This window comes from Cynocephalus volans, chromosome 5 (assembly GCF_027409185.1).
Source record: "Cynocephalus volans isolate mCynVol1 chromosome 5, mCynVol1.pri, whole genome shotgun sequence".
In the NCBI taxonomy this organism is placed as follows: domain Eukaryota; kingdom Metazoa; phylum Chordata; class Mammalia; order Dermoptera; family Cynocephalidae; genus Cynocephalus; species Cynocephalus volans.
Genome location: NC_084464.1, coordinates 143,473,429 through 143,497,807, shown reverse-complemented (window position 1 = coordinate 143,497,807; position 24,379 = coordinate 143,473,429). Strand labels below are relative to the sequence as shown.

Here is a 24,379-nt window from a genome sequence, read left to right as displayed (position 1 = left end):
TGGGACTGTAAATTAGTACAACCATTATGGAAAATAGTATGGAGGTTTCTCAAGCAACTACAGATAGATATTGCATATGATTCAGCAATCCCTCTTCTAGATATATACTCAGAGGTATGGAAATCATGTCAAAGGGATACCTGCACTCCCACGTTCATTACAGCTATGTTTACAGTAGCCAAGTTATGGATCCTTGGATCCATTGATGGATGACTGGATAAGGAAACTGTGGTATATATACATGACCGAATACTACTCTTCCATAAAAAAAGAATGAAATACTCCCATTTGCAACAACATGGATGAACCTGGAGAAACTTAGGTTAAGTGAAATAAGCAAAGCACAGAGGGATAAATAACACATGTGCTCACTCACATGTGGGAGGTAAGAGAGAAAGAAGGAAGGAAAGAAAGACCACTGTAGTGCATTGGTTTTACAGAGGGAGAGAACATTCCTAGGGCTACAAAGTGGAGTGATGGGGGGAAAGGGGAGGGGGAGGGAGGTTGGGGGAAAATTGGGTGAGGAACATAGGGTACAAATGTAATTCCTGGTAATGGGTATGCTGCCAGTATGAATCTGGCCCTCACATCATGGGCATGAGGGGTGACAATCAGCTTTGTATCTCATGAATATTCATAATAAAAAATAATAATAAAAAAAGTGAAAGGCAAAAAAAACCCCAAGAAGCCAAAAAAAAAAAAAACCAAAAAAGTTGGTTCTTTGAAAAAAATCAACAAATTGACAAACCATTACCTAGATGGACTAAGAAAAAAAAGAGAGAAGACTCAAGTTACAAAAATCATAAATAAAAGTGGGGATATTACTACCAATTCTGCAGAAATAAAAACAATTTTATAAGAGTACTATGAACAATCATATGCCAACATACTGAATAACCTAGATGAACTGTTTCCCCAAACACAAAACCTGTCAAGACTAAAACATGAAGGAATAAAATACCTGAATAGGCTTGTAATTAGTAAGGAGATTGAATCCATTATCAAAAATCTCATGACAAAGAAAATCTCTGGACCTGACGGCTTTACTGGTGAATTCTATCAAACATATCAAGAAAAACTAACACCAATCCTCTCAAACTTTTCCCAAATAATTGAAGAGAAGGGAACACTTCCTAACTCATCATATAAGGCCAGAATTGCCCCTAACAAAGCCAGACAAAGACACTACAAGAAAACTACAGAACAATATTTCTTATGAACACTAATGCAAAAATCCTCAACAAAATACTAGCAAACCAAATTTAGTAGCATATTAAAAGGATTACATACCATGACCAAGTGGAATTTATTCCTGGAATGCAAGGATGGTTCAACGTATAAAAAATCAATCAATGTAATACAACACATTACCAAAATGAAGGACAAAAACCACATCATCATCTCACTTGATGCAAAAAAAGCATTTGACAAAATTCTACACTCTTTCATGGTAAAAGCACTCAATAAACTAAGAATTGAAGGAAACTAGCTCAACATAACAAAAACCATATATGAAAAACCCTCAGAGAACATCATAGTCAATATTGAGAGAGTGAAAACTTTCCCTCTAAGATCAGGAACGGGCCAGCCCATGGCTCACTCAGGAGAGTGTGGTGCTGATAAGATCAGGAACAAGGCAAGGATGCCTATTTTCACGAATTCTATAGTACTAGAAGTTCTAGCCAGAGCAATTAGGCAAGAAAAGGAAATAAAAGATATCCAAATTGGAAAGGAAGAAGTAAAGTTATCTCTGTTCACAGATGCTATGATCCTATATGTAGAAAATCCTCTAGATTTCACAAACAAAAAATTGTTAGAATTAATAAAGGAATTCAACAAAGTAACAGAATACTAGGTCAACACATGAAAATCAGTTGCATGTCTATACTCTAACAATGAACAATCTGAAAAGGCAATTATGAAAATAATTCCATGTATAAAAAGTAAATGAGAGGACTTCAAAAAGTTCATGGAAAATGGAATGAAAAGATAAAAATTTAAAAAAAGAAATAAGCCTTTACTTCTCAGCATAATCTTCATCAAGTCCAAGATACTTGTTTAAGCATTGATACCAGCCATTTAGTTCATCCCTAAAGAATTGAGGGTCCTGATAATTTAATCATGTAAAAGCAGTCTTTTTTATCTTACTAACCAAAGAAAAATGGGTATCCTTTAAAGACTTTTTGATATTAAGAAACAAAAAGAAGTCAGAAAGAACCAAATTAGGGCTATACAGTAGATGACTAGTGATTTCACATCAAAACTCTTGTAAAATCGCTCGTTTGATGAGTAGAATGAGCAGGAACATTGTCATTGTGGAGAAAGACTCTCTGATGAAGCTTGCCCAGATGTTTTTCTGCTAAAGATTTGGCTAACTTTCTCAAAACACTCTAATAAGCAGATGTTATCATTCTTTAGCCCTCCAGAAAATCAACAAGCGAAATGCCTTGATCATTCCAAAAAACAATTGCCACAATCTTTGCTCTTGACAGGTACACTTTTGCTTTGACCAGACCACTTCCACCTCTTGGTGGCCATGGCTTTGATTGTTCTCTGTCTTCAGAATTGTGCTGGGAAAGCCATGTTTCATCTTCTGTTACAATGCTTCAAAGAAATGCTTCAGGCCCTTGATGCCACTTGTTTAAAATTTCAATTGAAAGCTCTGCTCTGGCCTGAAGCTAATGTGGGTGCAATAGTTTTGGCACCTGTCCGCAAGAAAGTTTGCTCATCTGTAATTTTTCAGTCAGAATTGTGTAAGCTGAACCAATTGAGATGTCTATGGTGTTGGCTATTGTTTCTGCTGTTAATCGTCAGTCCTCCTTGATTAGGACATAAACGAGATTCACTTTTTCTTAGCAAATTGATGTGAATGGTCTTCCAATGAGAGCTTCATCTTCAACATTGTCTCATCCCTTCTTAAAAAGAGTTATACATTTGTAAACTGCTGATTTCTTTGGGGCCTTGTGCCCATAAACCTTTCATAAAGCATCAGTAATTTCACTATTCTTCCACCCAAACTTCACCATGCATTTGACATTTGTTCTTTCTCCAATTTTAGTAGAATTCATGTTGCTCTGATAGAGGCTCTTTTCAAACTAATGCCTTATATTTCTTAGTACCTCATATTAGATCCTATTCACATATGTTATAACAAGTTATTACAAGTTTATTTGGTTCAAAAAATTTTGCAATCCATGCATAGTTTTTTCATAACATGCATTTTCCATGAACTTTTTGAAGACCCCTCACACTTAGGAATTAACTTAACCAATGAGGTGAAAGACTTGTACAATGAAAGCTATAAAACATTGCTGAAAGAAATTAAAGACAACATAAATAAATAGAAATATATCCCATGTTCATGGACTGGAAGACTTATTATTAGTAAGATATCCATACCACACAAAGCAATATACAGATGTGATGCAGTCCCTATCAAAATCCCAATGATGATTTTTGCAGAAATAGAAAAAAAAAAAAACAACCTAAAATTGACATGGACTGTCAAGAGGCCCCAAATAGCCAAAACAATCTTGACTGTATACTGGTGGACTCACACTTCCTGATGTCAAAACTTACTACTACAAGGCTACGGTAATCAAAACAGTATGGTACTGGCATAAAGACAGATATACAAACCAACAAAATAAAATAAAAAGTTAAGAAATAAACCTTTGCATATATGGTCAAATGACTTTTGGTAAGGGTTCCAAGACCATTACATGGGGAGAGGACAGTCTTTTCAGCAGCTGATGCTGGGAAAATTGGATATTCATATGCAAGAATGCAGTTGGACCCTTATCTGACTTTATATATAAAGATTAACTCAAAATGGATCAAAGACATAAATGTAAGACATAAAACTTTAAAATTCTTAGAGGAAAACATAAGAGGAAATCTCTGTGACCTTGGATTAGGCAATGATTTCCTGGATATGACATCAAGGGCACAGGCAACCAAAGAAAATGTAGACAAATTGTACTGCAGGAAAATTTTAAAAATTTGTGAATCAAGAGTTAATATCAACAGAATAAAAAGGCAACCCATGGAATGGGAGAGAATATTTGTAAGGCATATATCTAATAAGGCATTAATATTCAGAATATATAGAGAACTCCTAAAATTCAACAAAAGAAAAACAAATAAGGAATTCAAAAGTTGGGAAAGGACTTGAATGACATTTCTCCAAAGAAGATATACAAATGGCCAATAAGCACTTGAAAAGATTCTTAACATCACTAATCACTAGAGAAATGCAAATCAAAACTACAATAAGATGCCAGCTCACACCCATTAGGATGGCTGTTATCAATGAAACAGAAAATAACAAGTGTTATTGGAGAAATTGCAACCCAAGTGCAATGTTGGTGGGAATGTAAAAAGGTACAGCTGCTGTGGAAAACATTATTGCAGTTCCTCAAAAAATTAAAAATAGAACTACTATATGATCCAGCAATTTCATTTCTGGATATATACCCAAAGAATTGAAAGTAGGGGCTCAAAGAACTGAAAGCAGGGTCTTGAACATGGATGCCCATAGCAGCAATACTGACAAGAGCTAAAGCATTGAATCAATCCAACTGTGCATCGATGGATGAAGGAATAAGCAAAATATCATACATACATACAGTGGAAAGTTGCTAAGCCTTAAAAAAGAAGGAAGTTCTGACATGCTACAACATGGATGAACCTTGAAGACATTATGCTAAGTGGAATAACCCAGCCACAAAATGATAAGTACCATATGATTCCACTTAAATGAGGTATTGAGTATTCAAATTAATAGAGATGGAAAGTAGAATGGTAGTTACCAGGGGCTGGTGGGAAGGGGGAATGGGGAATTATTTTTTAATGGGAACAGAGTATCAGTTTTACAAAATGAAGAGTTATGGGGATGGACGGTAATGATTGTTGCACAACATTATGAATGTATTTAATACCACTGAACCGTACACTTAAAAATGGATAAGATGATAAATATTATGCTACATATATTTTACCAAAAAAATCATTAAAACAAAAAATTAAAAAGAAATAAACAGTATTGTTGCCAAACAAAAACAAAAAAGCCTGTGGGAAAATTTTTAAAATATCAATTGAATTTTTAGCCCATGATAAGTCACTGATGAATTTAAAAACTAATTTTAAAAAAAAGCTTTTTGGTGATGTTATTTCATGGACTGTGAGATTGGAAGTTCTTACTCCAGTTCTGATAATAACTTCAAAATATGACTACTGATAGGAGATGTCACTATGGTCATGAAATAATTCATACTGCCCTCATAGTGTATGTTGATCATAAAAAAGACTGCCACATTTATTAACGCAACTTAATGAAAAGGGATAGCACGGTGGATATGTAACCCAGCTCTGCTGGTTACCAGCTGTGTGCCTTAGAAACATAACATCCTCTCTGGGCCTTGGTTTCCCTTTCTATAAAATGTGGATTAAAATATTTGGAAACCTATTGGAAGGTTTAAATGAAACAGGTATAGCACATAGTCAGTAGTATAATGGTGGTTATTCCTTGCTGGTACTTTGAAGAAATTATTTGTTTCTAGAAAGGAGACTCCTTATTTTTTAACACAACACCTGACATGCGGTCTTCTCCTGTTCTCAATCTCTTTTCCATTTTACTATACCTGAGAACAGTGGTTCTGGACTCCTGCTGCTGATCGGATTTGACTTTTTACACTATCAAAATTGCATATTCCTGATAAATCCAGAAATATTCCCTCTTGGCAAATAAGCTTTCACTTCCAACAGACCCATATGTCTTTGTATTCGAATGCAACGTTGGAAGTCATTACAGCTTTCTCGACTACTAATAAATCCTAAAGCCAACAGTGGCTCCCTCTGAACTCCACCATCCAAGAGCTGAAATGCAGGCTCTGACTCACCTGACCTGGCTAGGACCCCACTCGTGGCCTCCAGTGCCCTGTTCTGCAGTAGAGCTCCCATGGCACTAGTAACAGTTGGTTCTTTTTTCAGACCCATCTGAGCCCTACCCTATAAAGAGCAAGAGAGAGAGAGAGAGAACACAGTTCTGTAACTTCAGGTACCACGCAGAAGGTGAAGCTCTTTCCACTTAGCCAGCAGCACATTGGAGTCACCTGCAGGGACCCCTGCACCCAGGGGAAGGGGACAAACACACACCCCCCACCTCCGTTAGCCTGCTTCCTGTCCTGGTGCTCAAAGCCATATCCGGGTTTTGAAGCTTTCACTCCATAATCAAGCCCTTGGGTTGTTGGTGGTATGTTTATGCTATAAAATTATCATAGGGAGACATAAGAAACCACTTAATGTCAATAAGGATATGGTTATGGGACACTTTATTTTTTCATTGCACTTGAAGATGATTTTGTTTTTTAACATGAACAGAGAGGAAAAAGAGATTGGTAGGCAGCAAATGTTTTAAGTATCGAATTCCAACATCCCCATGCCATCCTTCTCTCTGTAGAGCTGCAGCAGCAGAATAGTTACATTAAAACAAAACAAGGACCAAAAGGTTTCTTACGAGCTCCTTTTTACCTCACTCTGATCCCACCTCCTGTTCCATGGAAACTGCAGCATAAAGGTGAGTTGTTTCTCCGAGTGAGAATTCTTGCTTGGGCAAGGATGGCTGTGGGATTCCAGCAGGCAGCTCATCCTCATCCAAACAAAGAAAGCTATCTTTAGAGGCCCATATTGGTCTCTTTTGGTTAAGGGTATGACACATTTTTAAAGTTGATTATGTTTAAAATAGAAACACATTTCTGCTGTGCTGTGAACAGCCCTTCAAAACTGAAACAACCCCCGCCCTTCTTTTTCCACTTCTGAATAAGCTCCACTATTCTGCGGGGCCCCAGGCCGGCCCCAGGGAAACACACACTGCCGTTCAGATGGACTCCACAGAGAGTGGAGGGATTCAGAAAGCAAGCAATTTTTCTTCTGTGCTCCCAATCACCACTTAGCTCTGGAAAACAAGGGAGGGGAACAGGGCCAAGTCACTGGTTCCACTCAGGGCAGCCAGCTGGCCTCCTTCAGGAATAAAAACACGTCCGTTTGCTGCTTCCCTGTGCTCTCTGTGGTCCCACTAATGCTGGCTGACCTCACGGACTGGTTAGAAGAGCCATTTGCAGAAATGTGACTCGCCCTCTACTGATTTACAAAGTGTAGGTAGACTTATACCTAAAGACTCCTCCAAAATTAAGTTGAATTCAAGCCCAAAGCAGTCACATCCCTCCAATATTGTGGTGCCAACACTACCAACAGAGAAGGGGGAGGACAGCAAGTAATGTGGAGAGAGGAAGGGCAGAGGAAACCCTATGTTCAGGGCACTGAGCCAGGCACATTACTTATATGATCTAGAATCCTCCCAACAACACGACAAGGTACACATGATTAACCCCATTTCACAGATCAAAGTGAGTCTCAAAGAATTTGTCACTCGTCCAAGTTTACCTACAGATAACAAATTATAGAATTGAAATGCAAACCCTGACTACTGATTGCAGAATTCTGGCCCTTTCTACATTGCACTCATTCCCATGCTATCTGAGAGGTAAAGATTGAATCTCTAAAACTATATTTATCATAACCACTACCTGCCAACACGTGTATCTCCTCCCTCCTGTGTTCCTTTATCTAGATTCAAAGTACTACTATCTGCCCAGGCTCTGGAGCTAAAAGCCTTACTGTCAATCCTGATTCCCTTTTTTACCCTATATCCAATCATTATCTCTGTCTTGTCAGTTATTTCTTAAATTCTCTCTCCCTGCCCCCACCTCCAGTCCTCTTACTCCTAACTCTCATTCTTTCCCTGTTGCTGTGTCTCCTACCCAGTCTCCTGCCAATCCACCTTGAAGAATAAGTGCAAGGGCAACCTTTCTAAAAGGCCAGTTCCATGTCACTCCAGTTGCCACTGTTCAACCAGTCTACACTGCCTATAGGATGTCACATGAGGTCAGTAACAGACTATTGGACAGAAAAGCCAAGAAAGCCAGTCTGCAGGGAGAGGAGAAGGTGGAAGCATAGCTGGGAGAGATGGGATAGAAAGACGGAAAGAAAGACAGCCTGGGTTCCTGGGGACTTTCCAGTTCCTGCTTCTAGGCCTTCAGGCCTGGCTGTCCTCAGATTCTAGGGCATCTATCCAATTTGATTCCTTTTTCCCTTGAACTAGCTTCAGTTAAAACTCTTGTATGTCTGGCTTCCCACCTCACCTGGCCCATCCTTTGTCACAGGCACTCCATGCACAAACCCTCCAGGTGGGCACCTCAGGCCACAAGCAGGACATTTTGTGCATAACGTCCTTCCCAACTCCAACTCTAGGCTGGTGAGCCCACTTTGATATTTAAAGAAAAAGTGTTTGCTTGCCTTTGAAGACTTCCAGGAATCCCAGTGGCTCCTTCCTCCAAACCCCCCTATATATGTCAACTATACCACCTCTGTACTGTATAGTTTCCAAGTCCCCCTCCTTCTTTGAATTACAAATCCTTGATCAACCAGTATGTAGCATGGTGTCTGGTACACAGTAGATGTTCAATAACTCTCCAGTATATGTGGAGATAGAATCTGGAACCCATAGTCTGTAGGATAAGCTGCTGTTGGAAAGGATCTCACCCCATTAGATACGGGATTTCACAGAAAGCTTTCTAAACATGTTGTATACTCCTAGAGTATTCAGGCCAGTTTAAACTTTTCTTGGTGCCTGAGCCATGTTTATAAAACTAATAGTTTTTATGCTATACTGTAAGTTATGTCCCTGGGACCTCTGATGTGTATGGAGCTGTTTGCTGGCTCCAGTTCTGTGTTTATAAATCAATTGTAATTTTATCCGTTTGTACCTTTTTGTAGCAGCTGCTTCCATTCACCTACATACTCCATTAACCTGTTGATTCTGTGACTTTAAATAAAAGACTGAAGCCCCCTCCTCTATAGAGCAAAACACACGACCTGTGGGGCATCTTCTTTGTGACAACTTCCCCCACTCAGGCCAATTTCACTTCAGATTCACAATTCTCTGCTGGATAGTTAAGGCTGCTAACCACCATTGGATAAGCACAGTTTTACCATAATGCTATGGAAACACATTCATATATTCAAGTCTTCAGCCCAAGAAGCTTCAAATACTTTTGAAATATTTTTTCTACAACAACCAAAGGTGCTGTCAGCTGGAAAGCATTCCCCCCACCAACAGAAGCTGACTCCCATGGGGATGAGTGACAGTGATCAGCTCTCTTGGTCCTTACACTTCTTAGGATGAGTAACTGAGGTTCCCTAGCAAATTCCACCTGCTTGCCCCAGGCTTGCAAGGACACAAAAGCCAACACCTGGGGAGAGATATTTACCTGATCTCTGGATGCCAATTTGGCTGCTGTCTGCGCTGGATCAAAGACTCGGCGAGAAGGCTGATTCTTGCAGAAATTGATATGTCGCTGGGCTGCAGTTTCATTAAACCTCCTCATACAATATGGGCATTGAATATAATCTAAGTGTAAAGATAAAAACAAATGGCAATTAACATTTCAAAACCAACTATGGAATGAACTATATATAACAAAATAAATAAACTATGAATTCTGCTCAAACATAAAAGAACAAGGTCTCAAACTCTGGTTTGAGATAGCGTTTTCCAGAGGGGAAGACATGCAAGGGCTCAAATAAAGGACATGCCAGGGAAAAAGTTTTACTGCCTACGCACTCGTTTCTATTAAGAGTGTGCCCTTCGAAGGTTTGCATGATATATACCTTAGGAAACAGATTAATTATACTTAGGAACTTCCCAATTAAATGAATTATTTAGTGAATCCTTCTTTAAAGAAAGTAGTCCTGGAATCACAGCATGTTAGTATTGATGGTACAAAAGGACACGGAAGATTCAAAAGCCCAGGTTGTGGTACCATGTGGGAGAGAAGGTAACACAGAAGTTATAGAGTTCAGAGGGAGATCAGATGTTTCAGAATGTGGGTTTGGTGGGTGGGATTAGAAGCCAATGTCACTATGTCACTGGCAGAGACATACTGTTTTTGCAGCGACATTTTTCACTTAACTACTATGTGAGGAGGCAAACAATACATTCAGGAAGGAGATTATAAAGGATAAAAGGTAGGGGTGTGGTCAAAAAATAGAAAAGGGTAAAAAAGATGACCGGAAAGTGGCTTCAGAAAAGCCCATACATCTCAGGCAGCCAGGTCCTCTGTGGTTCTGTAAAATACCTTTCTGTCCAAAATTTTCTTTCATTTGCAATTACCAGACATAATCGACTAATGAGAGAAACGGATAGTGAGAAAGATCCAAGGTCTTCTTAGAACCTGAAGCTGCTCATAGCAAAGTCTGGTTGGAGCCTACCCCTCTAAAGCAATCAGGGATTGGGGTTTATTTTGTTTTGTTTTAGGCACTCTTAAGGGATAACAAAGTGGATATGAGTGACATAAAAGAATAACTTTACCCCCAGGAAGGGACTGAGACTGCTCAATTTAAAATCAGTATGGACGTTCGAATTAGTGTATAGTCAAAATTCCCACGTGTGGATGGATATTTAATGCAGTGACGTCTTCAAAGTTTTTTGTAGCAGTTTGGGAAGTTTTCTTTTCAAACAAATCATGTCTTAAAATGAATACTCATAAAATGTAAGAATTGTAAGCATTTAGAAATTATCTAGTAGCCTTACCCTTTATTTCACACTCTGGAAGGCAGTACTTAATCATTAATTTAATATTTATTGGACACCTGCTTTGTGCCAGGCACCGTTTTAAACCTGGCGATGCCATGTCTCCGCCATCAAGGAGTAAGCATTCTAGTACAGAAACAAATAGATAAAAATTTCACACAGGGATAAATGCCTCAAAAAAATAAAATAAAATAAAAGTTTAGAGTTGTCCAGCGTTGGGAAATAATGAAGAGCCTGGGTTCTGGAGCCCGCCTGACTGGTTTGGAGCCCAAGTTCTTCACTTGCTATGTGTGTGAACTTGGGCAAGTTACTCAACCTCCTTAAGCCTCCATTTCTGCAGCGCCTACATATCACCTATTTCATCAGGGGGTTGTGAAAGTTAACTGTGATAATCCACACAAGGTCTTGCCACAGTAGGAGGGGCGGAACAGACTGAGTGTTTTATAAATGCTAATCCTTGCTCTAAGGAAACAGGTCCAGCAAGATATGTTTCCAACGACCACACAGGAGGGAAACTGCTTAGAAAAAAGTGAAACAGAAAGCCGTTCTCATTTACAATGAACACATTTACGATGGTGTAGAAACACCATCTAGAACTTGGCTTTTAGCCTGGTGATTATTTCTTCAGTTTTATCAGCTGGAAAGTCAAGTCTTACATCAGGATTGCCGCTACTTGGGGTTAATTTAATTATAAAATTATATTTTAGCAAGTATAAAGGGAAAAAATGTAAATGGAAAAAAATAGATTGTTCACTAGATGAGGACTTGCAAAGGGAATTATTTTTTTCAAAGGCAATGACCATGACAATACTGTGCTGCTTCCTTAATCCCACTTGTTCATTCATTCATTCATTGACACTCTTCTTTGGTGGACACGACATGCCACCATGGAGACAACAAAGTTGAACTATATTTCCCTGCCAATAAAAATCTCTGAGAGGACTAGAAAAATAGACAATTACCACTTGGTGGGATAAGCTGGGAGAGGAGGAAGCACTGGACAAGGGGGTGCAGAGGGAAGGCAGGAGATGGTCCTGAGACCAAGTGTTCAGGGTTGCTGGTTGTATTTAGGTTGTAGTTCAAACACTCTACGAATGCAAAAAGTATTTTTTTCTGCAAAAATAACCTGAAAAGAGGGTAAGGTGACTGAGCTACATGTTCTACCCTCATCTCAATCTGAATCACCTTTTTTTCTCTATCAATGATGCCTTCATAAAAATCTCTGTATCCTATTTATTTTAATAGATAATGATTTTAAAAGTTGGACTACAAATGGATTCTTATGAGCAATATGGTGGCCAGACCTAATAAAAAATTAAAGTAAAAAAGCAAGCATCTTTTAAAAATGTAAACATTTTGTTGACTACCCATGTCTATGTAGCTGTATAAAATGGTGATTGAATGTCCCAGGCCTCACAGAATAATTCCAATTATAAATATCGCATATTACTACCCCCATAAACTGTCACAACATCCTGGATATTTAAATCATTGGCAGACTTAGTTAAGTCAATAATAACTAAAATAAATATATGCATGTCATGAAAACTGAGTTATGAAAATAGGAAATCATGCAGAAAAAAAGGGGAATTACTTGCAAACTCATGTGTATTAGGCCATATTATGTATAACTCAAGTTGTGTGTGTATAAATTTTCTACTACTTAATCCCGAGATTACTGGGCTAATATAAAAAACCCTGCACTATCAAAATAAACAAATTGTGATTAAAATGTGCTATTGTATATAATCATTTTGCTTATTTCATAAAATTATTGTTAAGGGCATAGGAAAGAATTTAATTATAAAACTATTTTAGCATAAAAATGTGAAGGGAAAAAAATAAATTGTACATTTGATGAGGACTTGCAAAGGGAATTATTTTTTTCAGAGATGCAACAATTCCCACACTTTAGATCCAACTTGGATTTAAACTTGGATCTAAAATGTGAGAGAAATTCACACAGCAGGACATCTGACATGGTTTCACTTATTCAATTAAAGAACCATAAGGTAGCCATCAACTCTGTAGCTTCTGATCTTAAAATGAAGATATTTCTCATAAAAGATGTTTTTTGTTATATGAAGACTGTTCCCAAAGTACTTGCATATTATAAAATCACAGCCACAGATCTTTCTACTGAACATCTTAAGATAACACATTATTTTATACTACATGTTAGTACACAACAAAAGTGAAACAATTATGAAGATTATTTTCTGGTATAGCAGTTCAAATGATTTATTTTTCATATAATGTTTATAGTATGATTATTTTATTTTTTATCTTTTTAAAAAGAATTTTTTAAAGAATAATTTACACACAAGAAAATGCACCTACTTTAACTGTACAATTCAATAAGTTTTGACAAATATATATACATCTGTGTAACCACCCCAATTGTAATACAGAATATTTCATCACCCTAAAGTGTTCCCTCATGCCCCTTTTTGGTCAATATTCCTCCAAACCCAGTCTCAGGCAACCAACAATCTACTTTCTTGTCATTTTAGATAAGTTTTACCTGTTCTATAATTTGTGTGTGTGTGTGTTTGTTTCTTTTTTCTTTTCTTTTCTTTTTCATTTCATATAGTAGAACCTACATGTTGTTGCTGTGTGCATAGTAGTATTTCCTTCTTACTGTTGAGTAATATTCCACCTTGCAAATATTCTACAATTTGTTTATCCATTCACTTGTTGATGGACATTTTCAATTGTTTCTAGTTTATGCTATATAAATAAAGCTATGAACATTCATGTATTAGTCTTTTTTATGGAAGTGTTTTCATGGTTTTGCATAAATACCTAGGAGTGGAATTGTTGTATAGGTTAAATATATGCTTAACTTAGCAAGAAAATGTCAGTGCTAAGTGGCTGTACTATTTTACACTTCCATTAGCTGAATATGAGTCTTCCACTAGCTCTACTTCCTAGTCAACATTTGTATTGTCAGTCTTTAATTTTAGCCATTCAAGTGGGTGTGTAGTGGTACCTCATTGTGTTATTAATCTACATTTCCCTAATGAAAATGATGTTGAGTATCTTTTAATGTGCTTATAGGCTATTATTTTGTGACACATCTCTTCAATACATATCTTGCCCTTTTCTTTTTTTTTTTTTTTTTTGGCAGCTGGCCGGTCTAGAGATCTGAACCCTTAATCTCTGTTCTCTCTTGTCCTTTTCTAATTAGGTTGTCTCATTAATGAGTTGTAAGAGTTCTTTATATGTTCTTGATATGAGTCCTTTGTTAGGTATATGTATTATAAATATTTTCTCCCAGTCTGTAGCTTACCTTTCCATTCTCTTGATGATGTCTCTCAAAACTGAAATTTTTAATTTTGATGAAGCCCAATTTACTAATTTCCTTTTTTAAAAAATTGTTAGTGCATTTTGTGTCCTGACTGAAAAATCTTTGTTGACCTTTACATCAATAGATTTTTGTTTCTTTCCTAGAATTTTTATAGTTGTAGCACTTACCTTAGGCCAATGATCCATTTTGAATTAATTTTTATATATGGTATAAGGATCAATGTTCATTTTCTTACATAAATATTCAGTTGTTCCAGTATCATTTGTTGATAGGACTATCCTTTCCCCACTGCTCAAGTTTTCTATATCTGTACTGATTTTTCTGCTGTGTTTTCTATCAGTTATTAAGAGGAATGATAAAATCACCAAATATAATTATGAATTTGTCTACTCCTCCTTCCAGTTTTGTCTTTTTGTATTACATTCCTTGAAGCTCTGTTACTAGGTACACAAACATTTAGAACTTACCGGTCTTCTTGATGAATATATCTTTCAAATCACTGTCTTTGTTAATACTTGTCCTGAAATTAACTTTGCCTGATATTATTGTTTGCATGTATACCTTTTCCCATGCTTTTAACTTGTGTGTCTTTAACTTTAAAGTGTGTTTCAAACTCATAGTTTGCTCTTGCTATATTATTCAGTTTGGCCAGAGATTTCTGTCTTTTATCTGGAATGTGTAGGCCATTTATAAGAATTATTCATATGCTTAGGTTTAAGTCTACCATCTCACTGCTTTTGTACCATCTGTTTGTTGTTCCGCTTTTCTTCTTTTCCTGTCCTCTTTTGGATTGAATTTTTTCCTCATTTTTTCTCTACTTCATGTATTGTTTTATTAGCTATACATCAATATTTTTGAGTGGTTACTCTAGGGTTTACAGTGGGGCATCTTTAGCATATAATAGTTTACCTTCAAATAATTCTATACCTATTTACGTATAACGTAAGAATCTTACAATATGCATCCATTTTCCTCACTCAACCTTGTGCCATTACTTTCAGCCATTTCACTTCCACATGTTATAGTGACCATAATAGGCTATTATTTATGCTTTAAATAGTAGATTATAACCCACGGCTAACATTATACTCAATGGAAAACAAGACAAGGACATCTGCTTTCACCACTTCTATTCAACATAGTATTGGAAGTTCTAGCTGGAGGATTTAGGCATGACAAAGATATAAAAGCCATACAAATTGGAAAGGGAAAGGTAAAATTATATCTGTTTGCAGTTGACATAATCTTATATGTAGAAAACCGTATAGATGCCACAAACAAACCTATTAGAGCTAATAAATGAATTCAGCAAAGTTGCAGGATACAAAGTCAACATACAAAATTCATGATGCAGTTTTATATACTACCAATGAACAAAAAAAGTCCATTTACAGTAACATAAAAAAGAATAAGATACTTAGAAATAAATTTAACCAAGGAGGTGATAGACTTTTACACTGAAAACTGCAAAACATTGTTAAAAGAAATAAAAGGAGACGTAAATAGATGGAAAGACATCCCATGTCTATGGATTAGAAGACTTAATATTGTTAAGGTGACAACCCTACCCAAAGCAATCTACAGATTCAGTGCAATCCCTACCAAAATTTCAACATGACATTTTTACAGAAATAGAAAAAAAGAATCATCATAAATTTCATATGGAATCTCAAAGGATGCCAAATAGCCAAAATGACTTTGGCTGTATCTTGAAAAACTCACATTTCCTGATTTTAAAACTTACTACACCATTTTGAATTGATTTTGGTATATGGTGAAAGGTACGGATCAAGTTTCATTCTTCTACAAATGTATATCCAGTTTTCCCAGCATTATTTATTGAAGAGGCAGTCTTTTCTCCAATGCATGTTCTTGGTGCCCTTGTCGAAGATCAGTTGGCTGTAAATCAACTCAAAGTGGATTAGAAACTTAAATATAAGGCCAGAAACTTTAAAACTCCTAGAAGAAAACATATGGGAAATGATCCAGGATTTAGGATGGGGTAATGATTTTGTGAACAACACCCCAAAAGCACAGGCAACAAAAGAAAAAATAAACAAATGGGATTTTATCAAACTACAAAGCTTCTGCACAGCAAAGGAAACAATCAACAGAATGAAAAGACATCCTACAGAATGGGAGAAAATATTTGCAAACTATGCATCTGACAAGGGATTAATATCCAGAATATACAAAGAGCTCAGACAACTTTACAGCAAAAAACCAAATAATCCAACTAAAAAATGGGCAAAGGAGCTGAATAGACATTTCTCAAAGGAAGACATACAAATGGCCAACAGGTATATGAAAAAATGCTCAATATCACTAATCATCAGGGAAATGCAAATCAAAACTACTTTGAGATATAACCTCACCCCAATGAGACTGGCTATTATAAAAAAGACAGAGAATAACAAATGCTGGCAAGAATGTGGAGAGAGAGAACCCTCCTGCACTGTTGGTGAATTGTAAATTAATACATCCATTAGGGAGAACAGTATGGAGGTTCCTTAAACAACTACAGATAGAACTTCCATATGATGCAGAAATCCCTCTGGGATATATCCAGAGAATTGGAAAACATCAGGTTGAAGAAATACCTGCACTCCCATGTTTATTGCAGCTCTATTTACAACAGCCAGGTGATGGAACCAACCTAAATGTCCATCAATGGATGACTGGATAAGGAAATTGTGGTATATATACACAATGCAATACTATTCAGCCATAAAAAAGAATTAAATTCTACCATCTGCAGCAATGTGGATGAGCCTAGAGAAAATTATTCTAAGTGAAACAACTCAGGTACAGAAAGAGAAATACCACATGTTCTCACTCATAACCACGAACTGAATCCATAAATAAACAAATGAACAATAAAAAGAGACACAGAGAAAGAAAGAAACAAACAACAATCACAGCAATATGTTGAACTTTTAGAAAACTAGAAGTGGAAAGGTGGGGGAAGGGAAGAGATGGGGGGCTAATGAGGAATTGGTGAATAGACACAAAGAATGATTGTGTATTATAATGAGGAATAAGCTAACTATCCTGATCTAACCATCACATGTTGTATACAATTACTGACAATCAACACTGTGTCCCACATGTATGTATAATAAATTATCTAAAAAGATAAAAATAATAATAAAAAAAAGAAATATGAACTTCTGGCACTTGATTTAAACTTTGTTAAAAATGTCAGTATTTGACTCTTAAAAAAAAAACAACTACAATGCTACAGTAATCAAAACAGTGTGGTACTGGTCAATTGACTTTTGATAAGGGTGCCAAGATCATTCAATGGGAAAAGGACAGTCTTTTCAACAAATGGTGGTGAGGGGCTAGTTGGTTAGCTCAGTTGGTTAGAGCATGGTGTTATAACACCAAGGTCAAGGGTTCGAATCCTCATATAGGCCAGCTGTCAAAAAAAAAATGGTGGTAAGAAAACTAAATACACACATGCAAAAGAATGAAGTTGGAACCTTATCTTACATCACACACAAAAATTAACTTAAAATAGATCAAAGACCTAAACATAAGATCTAAAACTAAGAAACCAGAAAACAGGACAAACTTCATGACATTGGATTTGGTGACGATTTTTTAGATATGACACCAAAAGCACAGGCAACAAAAGAAAATAAAAGATACACTGGACTCCATCAAAATTTTTTAAAATGTGTGCATTAAAGGACACTATCAAGAGAGTGAAAAGATAGTCCACAGAATGGGAGAAAATATTTGCAAATCACATATCTGACAAGGGATTTATATTAATGTCAATCTAATTGAAACTCTAGCCCTGACTTCTAATTTACAGAAAGATGAGATAGAGGAACAAGTTAAATATTAATATGCTAAACAAGCAGACAAATACAGATGAGACATTCTAAAATATAAGTAGCCCGGTAAGGGGGTTGTATAAGATTAAAAAGACTGAAGAGACAACAAATGGCAATATGTAAACTTTGACTGGATCCTGGATTGTGGCTGGCGGAGGGGGAGGAGCTGGTGAGGAAAGAGTTTTAAAAGACATTCTTAAGATAACTGTAAAAATACGAGTCTATATATTAGGTGTGATAATAGTTATTGTGGTTATGCAGAAAAATGTACTTATGCTTAAGAGATGTATACCGAAATAGTTATGGGTAAAGTTTTAATGCTTGAAGCTTACTTTTAAATGGTTCTGCCAAAAAGAAAAAAGAGAGAAAATATGACAGCAATGTCAACAATTGTCAAATTGCAATGGAAAGAATGTGGATGATCATTGTACTATTCCCTGTTCTTGTCTATTGATTTAAAAATTTTCAAAATAAAGTTTGGAGTAAAAATGCTGTGGGTCGCTTATTTGTACAACTTAAAATGGTGAACTTTATGTTACGGGAATTTTACCTTAAAGAAGAAAAAAAGAGCTGTGGGTATCTGACACTAAGGAGCTATTGTGGAACTGCTTAGACTGCTCTGCACAGCTCCATGTTCATCAGCCGTGACGTGAATGGCGTCGCCTGCAGTTAGGTAATGCCACAGGTACAGTGGTGTTCTCGCACTGAGACAGAGTTAGGGGCAAACGCAGAATCTTTATGCAGAATTTTAAAAAACAGGATAATTGAAAAAATTACTTCTATATAATTGTTATTGTCAATTTTAGAGCATATATGAGGCATGATGATTTGGCCAAAAGTCAAGCACAGCCTCCAAAACAAACCAAAATGTCCACACACCTGGGTTGATGGACGGAGCTGGAGGAGGTGGGAGGGGTTGGCCGTCTCTAATGGCTAGTCTACACTGCTTTGCTGATCGAATAACTTTAATGAAGTCTTCATGTTGTTGTCTCCAGTTAGATTTCCGCATAGGTTGAGACTGTAAAAAATAAAGCCAACAACTACTACCCTAGACTATATACCTCTTACATAATTTTTTTTTTAAAGCTGGGATTTGAATTTACAGGAAACACAAAATAAAAATCAGAAAAACAAAGAAACTACAAAACTTTAAAGACAAATGTAAGATACAAAGTGATTTTCTTTCCCAGTTAATTGCTAAATTTAACACCACTTTAATGAAAACATAAGCAAGATTCTTTTTTGCCACATCTGGAAAATATCTGAAATACATTTGGAAATCTAAGTGAGCAAGATTATAAAGAAAATAGTAAAGATGGATTATACTTACACGATATTGCCCTACACCACAAAGCAAAAATGAAACCAGAGAGCCCAGAAATAGGCTTTAATGAAATAAGAATGTAATAAAGAACAATGAAGAAGATATCAATATCACCTTGGATTGAGGAACCTTCCTCATGGTAGGAATGTCAGTGCCCTGTAATCTTTGCTTCAAGGAGTTGAAAGGTTTACGTTTTTTGTTGAAGAGTTTTTTACATATCGGTCCATGCCTTTCCTAGAAAAGGAAGGGTGGGGATTGGAATTTTAAAAATGCATAATCACCAAGTTTCTAATGCCAAGTTGTACTTGGACAGTCCCCACTACAGGATTCAGTTGCACCACAGAGCCTAGTTCATTCTCTAACAGACCACAGCAGAGAAAATTCATCTGACTCTCCTCACCCATGTTACACATAAATAGCTAGCATCGTATTTGGGCAAGAAAATAAAAGGTCTTTATAGCTAGAGAGACTTACTTTAAATTTGATTTTATGTACTTAATTCAAACTTGGGCAATATGTTCTTTATTTCAACCAGCAGTCCTTTAAGTACTTGGCATTTCTGTACAAAACTGGGGAACCAATTCACAGAGCTTTGTCTGTGTATCACCTTTATAAAGTCTGTTACTGTGTCACTATGGGATTATATCAACATCTTACCCTCTTCCTTTGGAAATGTAACACATTAGTAGCAAAAAAAAAACCCAAAAAACAAAAACCAAACCAAACCAAACAATGCCCCCCTGCCAACCCACATGGTAGCTATCATTTGCACAGTTGCTTTATCCAGACTCAACAAAATACAGGCTCTATGAAAATCACTGCACCTGGCTAGGAACAAGGTATCCCATTTTAAACTAACGGAGAGAGAAAGATCAGATCACTTGATCAAATGCTCTCAGTAGCCTAGAGATAGGTTTAGGAAGTAAAACTCAAGAGTACCCACAACATAATTGATAATTTAGAGATCCCTCTTCCAACGGTACTAGGTCTCAAACCTGTTCTCTGAGGGTGCTGCTCCAGGCTGGAAAGGTACACTGGTGGATGACAGGGTCGCAATAGGCCCCGTGAGCTCCCCTCCAGTTTCAGGAAGATCTAACCACATTTAACCACAGTTAACTAGACAAACAGATATTTCATTTTTAAATTCCCCAGAAAAATTAAACCTACAACCTCATTTTGTAGTCATTTGCACCAAATGTAATCAGGCTTACATTCCAATCCTTTAAGATCAATATAAATCTACTTGATCTAAAATATCCCAAATAATAATTGCATTATCATCCTTGAGGTTTTTTTTTTTAAATCATCTTTCTTGGGAATCCCTTCATAATATTGGGGCCTGCCACCTGTTCGATTCCCTAATTTTGAAATAAATCAAGCTTTTGTTCAACTTTGTAGCCCTCAGTCAGGGGACTTGACATGCAGTTAGCATGAATGTGGATAACAATTAGGTCCTGGGACAGGCCCTATATCTATGTGTTATTTTGTTCAAATGGTATAAAAACCCTGAAATCTGAGGGTTCTGTATACGTGGCAAAGCAGAAAACAGGAAGGTTAAAGGACTTGTCAGAATTAATGACAAATTAGCGGCTAAAAGCCAAGTTTCCAGATGCCTGAAATTCAATGCTCATTCCTCTTGACTAGCTAATTTCCCTGGTGCTTTGGCCTTGAAATTTGAATTTTTGATGCTTAAAGAAAAGGCGGAAGAGCCAAAACCTCTCAAGGGATAATCAACTGTGCCAAGACCCTTCCATCTGGCATTCTTTTAAGAGGACCATGTTTAATAGGTCACTTTTGAATGAGGTGGCATCAATCTGCCTCGGTGTCCCTGGGCCTGCCAGCCATAGGTTAGAGGCACTTCTCCTCTTCCCTGGCCTCCCCTCCACATCTGTCTTTAATCTTTGCACCACCGCCTCTCACTGACTTGACAGTTCATTTAACTCCAATGAAACACATCTACAAAATGTCTTTATGTTTACCAGAACATCTGCTGCAAAGCGTCTTCCACAGACTTCACAGGGAAATAACTCCTGATTGCCATCTGTGTAAGATTCAAGAGTACATTATGTTAGTTTCATGGAATTGCCTGGCTGAGAAGAAATGACTGACTGGAGTGACCTCAATAGCTTGATATTCTCACTCTCTTTTCCCTCCCCACTAACGGCTTCCTTCTTTTAGGAAAATCCTTTGTAAATTCACCTATGTTTTCCTTTCCTAATATAAACTTCTCATTTCACATTTCACTAAACAAGTAAATTCCATATCCTTCAGGCAACCAGAGTATAATTATTTTTATTTTTATTTTTTAGGCTGCCTAGTACAGGGATCGAACCATGGACCTTGGTGTTATGAGCATCAGTCTAACCAAGTGAGCAACCAGCCAGCCCTTAATTATTTGACTTAATATTTAATATATTCTTAAATGAGATGCCTGATAGCTTTGCTTTAAACTAAGTACAAAGTTAATACCTTAGTGGAAAATCATAAATAATTCAGTGGTTAGACCTTTAGGATTTTATTAGAATGTAAGTCCTAGGCAGGTTGAGATTGTGCCTACTATATCCTCAATGCCTCAAAGCACCTGACCCACAGTGAGGCACTCAATAAATACTGGTTGAATGTAGGTGCCAAACAAAAATTGAGTTCCTACCATAGGATCAATCATTCATTCAATAAAATATCTGCTATATGCAACTCTGAGGAAATATTGAGAGAAACCATACATGTATCCAGCATAGAAAAGGAGAGAAAATATGCAGATAAATTACTTTACATAAAGTTAGAAAAGTTATCATGAGAAAAGCAAAGCATTATGGAATTCTGAAAAGAAGTTTTACTTTATATTACTTCCTTTTGGTTCATCTAGAGTTTAGTATGTAAAGATTAAAAACAACAGTTTGAGGTCTGGGCATGGAAATTTTATATTAAACTAATAATCTGGGCTTTACTCTACAAAGCAAGAGGAGCAATCAGGGAAACCAAGTTGGAAGAACCTAAACAGAGCTATGGACGATTCATGCAACAAAGGCAAGGAGGTATGAATGGATAGGGGTGGTGGTGAAAGGAGGGGAGTTTAGTTAAAAAGCTGAAGGTGAAGGCCTGAAATGGGAAGAAAAGAGGAAATGGGAAAATGTGTCAAAGAATCTACAACAGGACTAGATTGGGGTGGGGTGGAGGGGTGGCAAAGAGAGAATGCCCAAGGCTGTGCTAAGTTTAGAAGCAGAAGGACTAAGACGATGGTAGGGCTGTGGATAGAAATAGGGAAGTTAAAAAGAAGGGACTTCTCAGGAAGAAACATGACCTCAGCTTTGGAAATACTGAGTTGAAATAGAATCATCCTGCCAGCAGGATGGAAATGAGGGAGGTCAGGGTTAGAGACACAGATGCAGGCTTTGAGGAATGAAGTAAAAGCATGATACTGCCAGGGAAGAAAGTCATGGAAAGAGAAGTACAGAGATGATCCTTAGGGGAAACGTACATTTAAAGGCCAAGAAAATGATGATGATAAGCCAGAAGGAGAAGCAGGAGAGAACAAGGTCATGGAAACCAAGGGAAGACAATTTGAAAAAGGAAGGCCTGGTTAACAGGAAGCAGATGGTAGCCTGCTACAGACGTTGTTGATTTAAACGATTTCTTCTCACATCTGCTAAATTGGTATTGTATTTTCAACACAGGTCGTCCATCACAGCACACAGAAATACATCTCTCCGTTTCTGTTCTTTTGGCCTTCTAACTCTGTAAAACTGGGTTGTTGCTTTTTCCCAGCAAGGGTACCCCAACCCTCCACATGTTTACTTGTTAATAAAAACTACTCATCCTGATTATAAAACTGCTGCTGCTGTTTCTAAAACACTGGTGAAGGAAAATCTATTTTTATATAGAATAATATAGTAACACTCTTTTGGTATTTTCCTATTCCCAAAACACCTTTCCGATGTTATCTCATGTGCTCTTCACAGTACTCCTGTGAGACAGGATGATACTATTTTTATTTTACAGATGAGAAAATGGAGGTTCAAGGCTAGATGACCTCTCTAAGACCACAGGTAGTAATTGGTAACACTGAGACTCGAACTTGAATATCTCTACAGGTATTAAGACTATTAATTCAACAATCACCATAACTATAGATACATTAATTATGTCAGTATTAACCTGCAAAGCAAATGGAAGTCCTTAGAGGATCAATGACCTTTGGTTTATATCAGTAAATTTTAATGAGTTCAATAAGTTAAAATAACAAATATAATGTGATTCAATTCGACACTTGGATGTAGATGGGCTACCACATTTTGAAACACATTCCACTTGGAAGCTTGACTATAGGGAAGGAAGGCAACATCTGCCTAGCCAGCTGTATCAAACACGGAGATCAATGAGGTCTACAGTGTTTGTTACCATATGCTAAATCACTTGGAATACATGATTGCTAAAACCTTAAAAGAACCCTTTGAAACAACCAAAATGCCCTTCAATAGGTGAATGGTTAAACAAACTGTGGTATATGTATACCCTGGAAAACTACTCAGCAACAAAAAAGAACACTACTGATACATGGAACAACCTGGACGGATCTCAATGCTGAGTAAAAGAAGCCAATCTCAAAGGTTACATTTGTATAACATTCTCAAAATGACAAAATTATAGACATGGAAAACAGATTAGAGGTTGTCAAGGGTAGGGATGGTTGGTGCAGGGAGGAAGGTGGTTGTGACCATCCTGGGGTAGAATGAGGGAGATCTTTGCATGATGGAACAGTTTTATATCTTCATTGTGGTAGTTGTAACCCATGTTATAAAATAGTATAGACGATGAGCACACATTGTACCAATGCTGATTTCCTTGTTTTGATATCATACGATAGAAATCTAAGACATAACTTGGGGAAAACTGGGTAAAAGGCATGAGGAATTTCTCTGTGCTACTTTGCAACTTTTTGTGAAACTCTATCTCAAAACAAAGTCTTAAAATAATATCTAAAGTGTTGGCAAACTGTGGCCAGTGGCTCAAATTTGGGGCTGCATGGGTTTGTAAATAAAGTTTATGGGAACACAGCTATGCTAAATATGTTTATGTAGTATCTATTGCTGCTTTCATACTACAACAGCAGAGTTGAGTAGCTGTAACAGAGACCATATGATCAATGAAGCCAAAAATTATATTCATTTACAGAAACAGGCTGTCAACCAATAAATGAGAATATAGTAATAAGAAATGATTTGTGGGAGAATAACACGAAAAAGGGTCAA

The 24,379-nt window shown here is 36.9% G+C and overlaps 1 protein-coding gene across 1 annotated transcript in view; it reads right to left on the bottom strand.

The window, feature by feature from the left end:
• Window positions 1-24,379, bottom strand: part of ZC2HC1B (zinc finger C2HC-type containing 1B) — a 39,896-nt gene that overhangs the window by 9,790 nt on the left and 5,727 nt on the right. The window contains exons 2-6 of the mRNA XM_063098171.1: window positions 21,110-21,171; window positions 19,245-19,364; window positions 18,686-18,824; window positions 9,330-9,469; window positions 5,901-6,009 (exon numbers count right to left, since the gene is read on the bottom strand). Coding sequence (XP_062954241.1) covers window positions 5,901-6,009; window positions 9,330-9,469; window positions 18,686-18,824; window positions 19,245-19,364; window positions 21,110-21,171 — 570 coding nt within the window. The remainder of the gene's footprint in view (window positions 1-5,900; window positions 6,010-9,329; window positions 9,470-18,685; window positions 18,825-19,244; window positions 19,365-21,109; window positions 21,172-24,379) is intronic.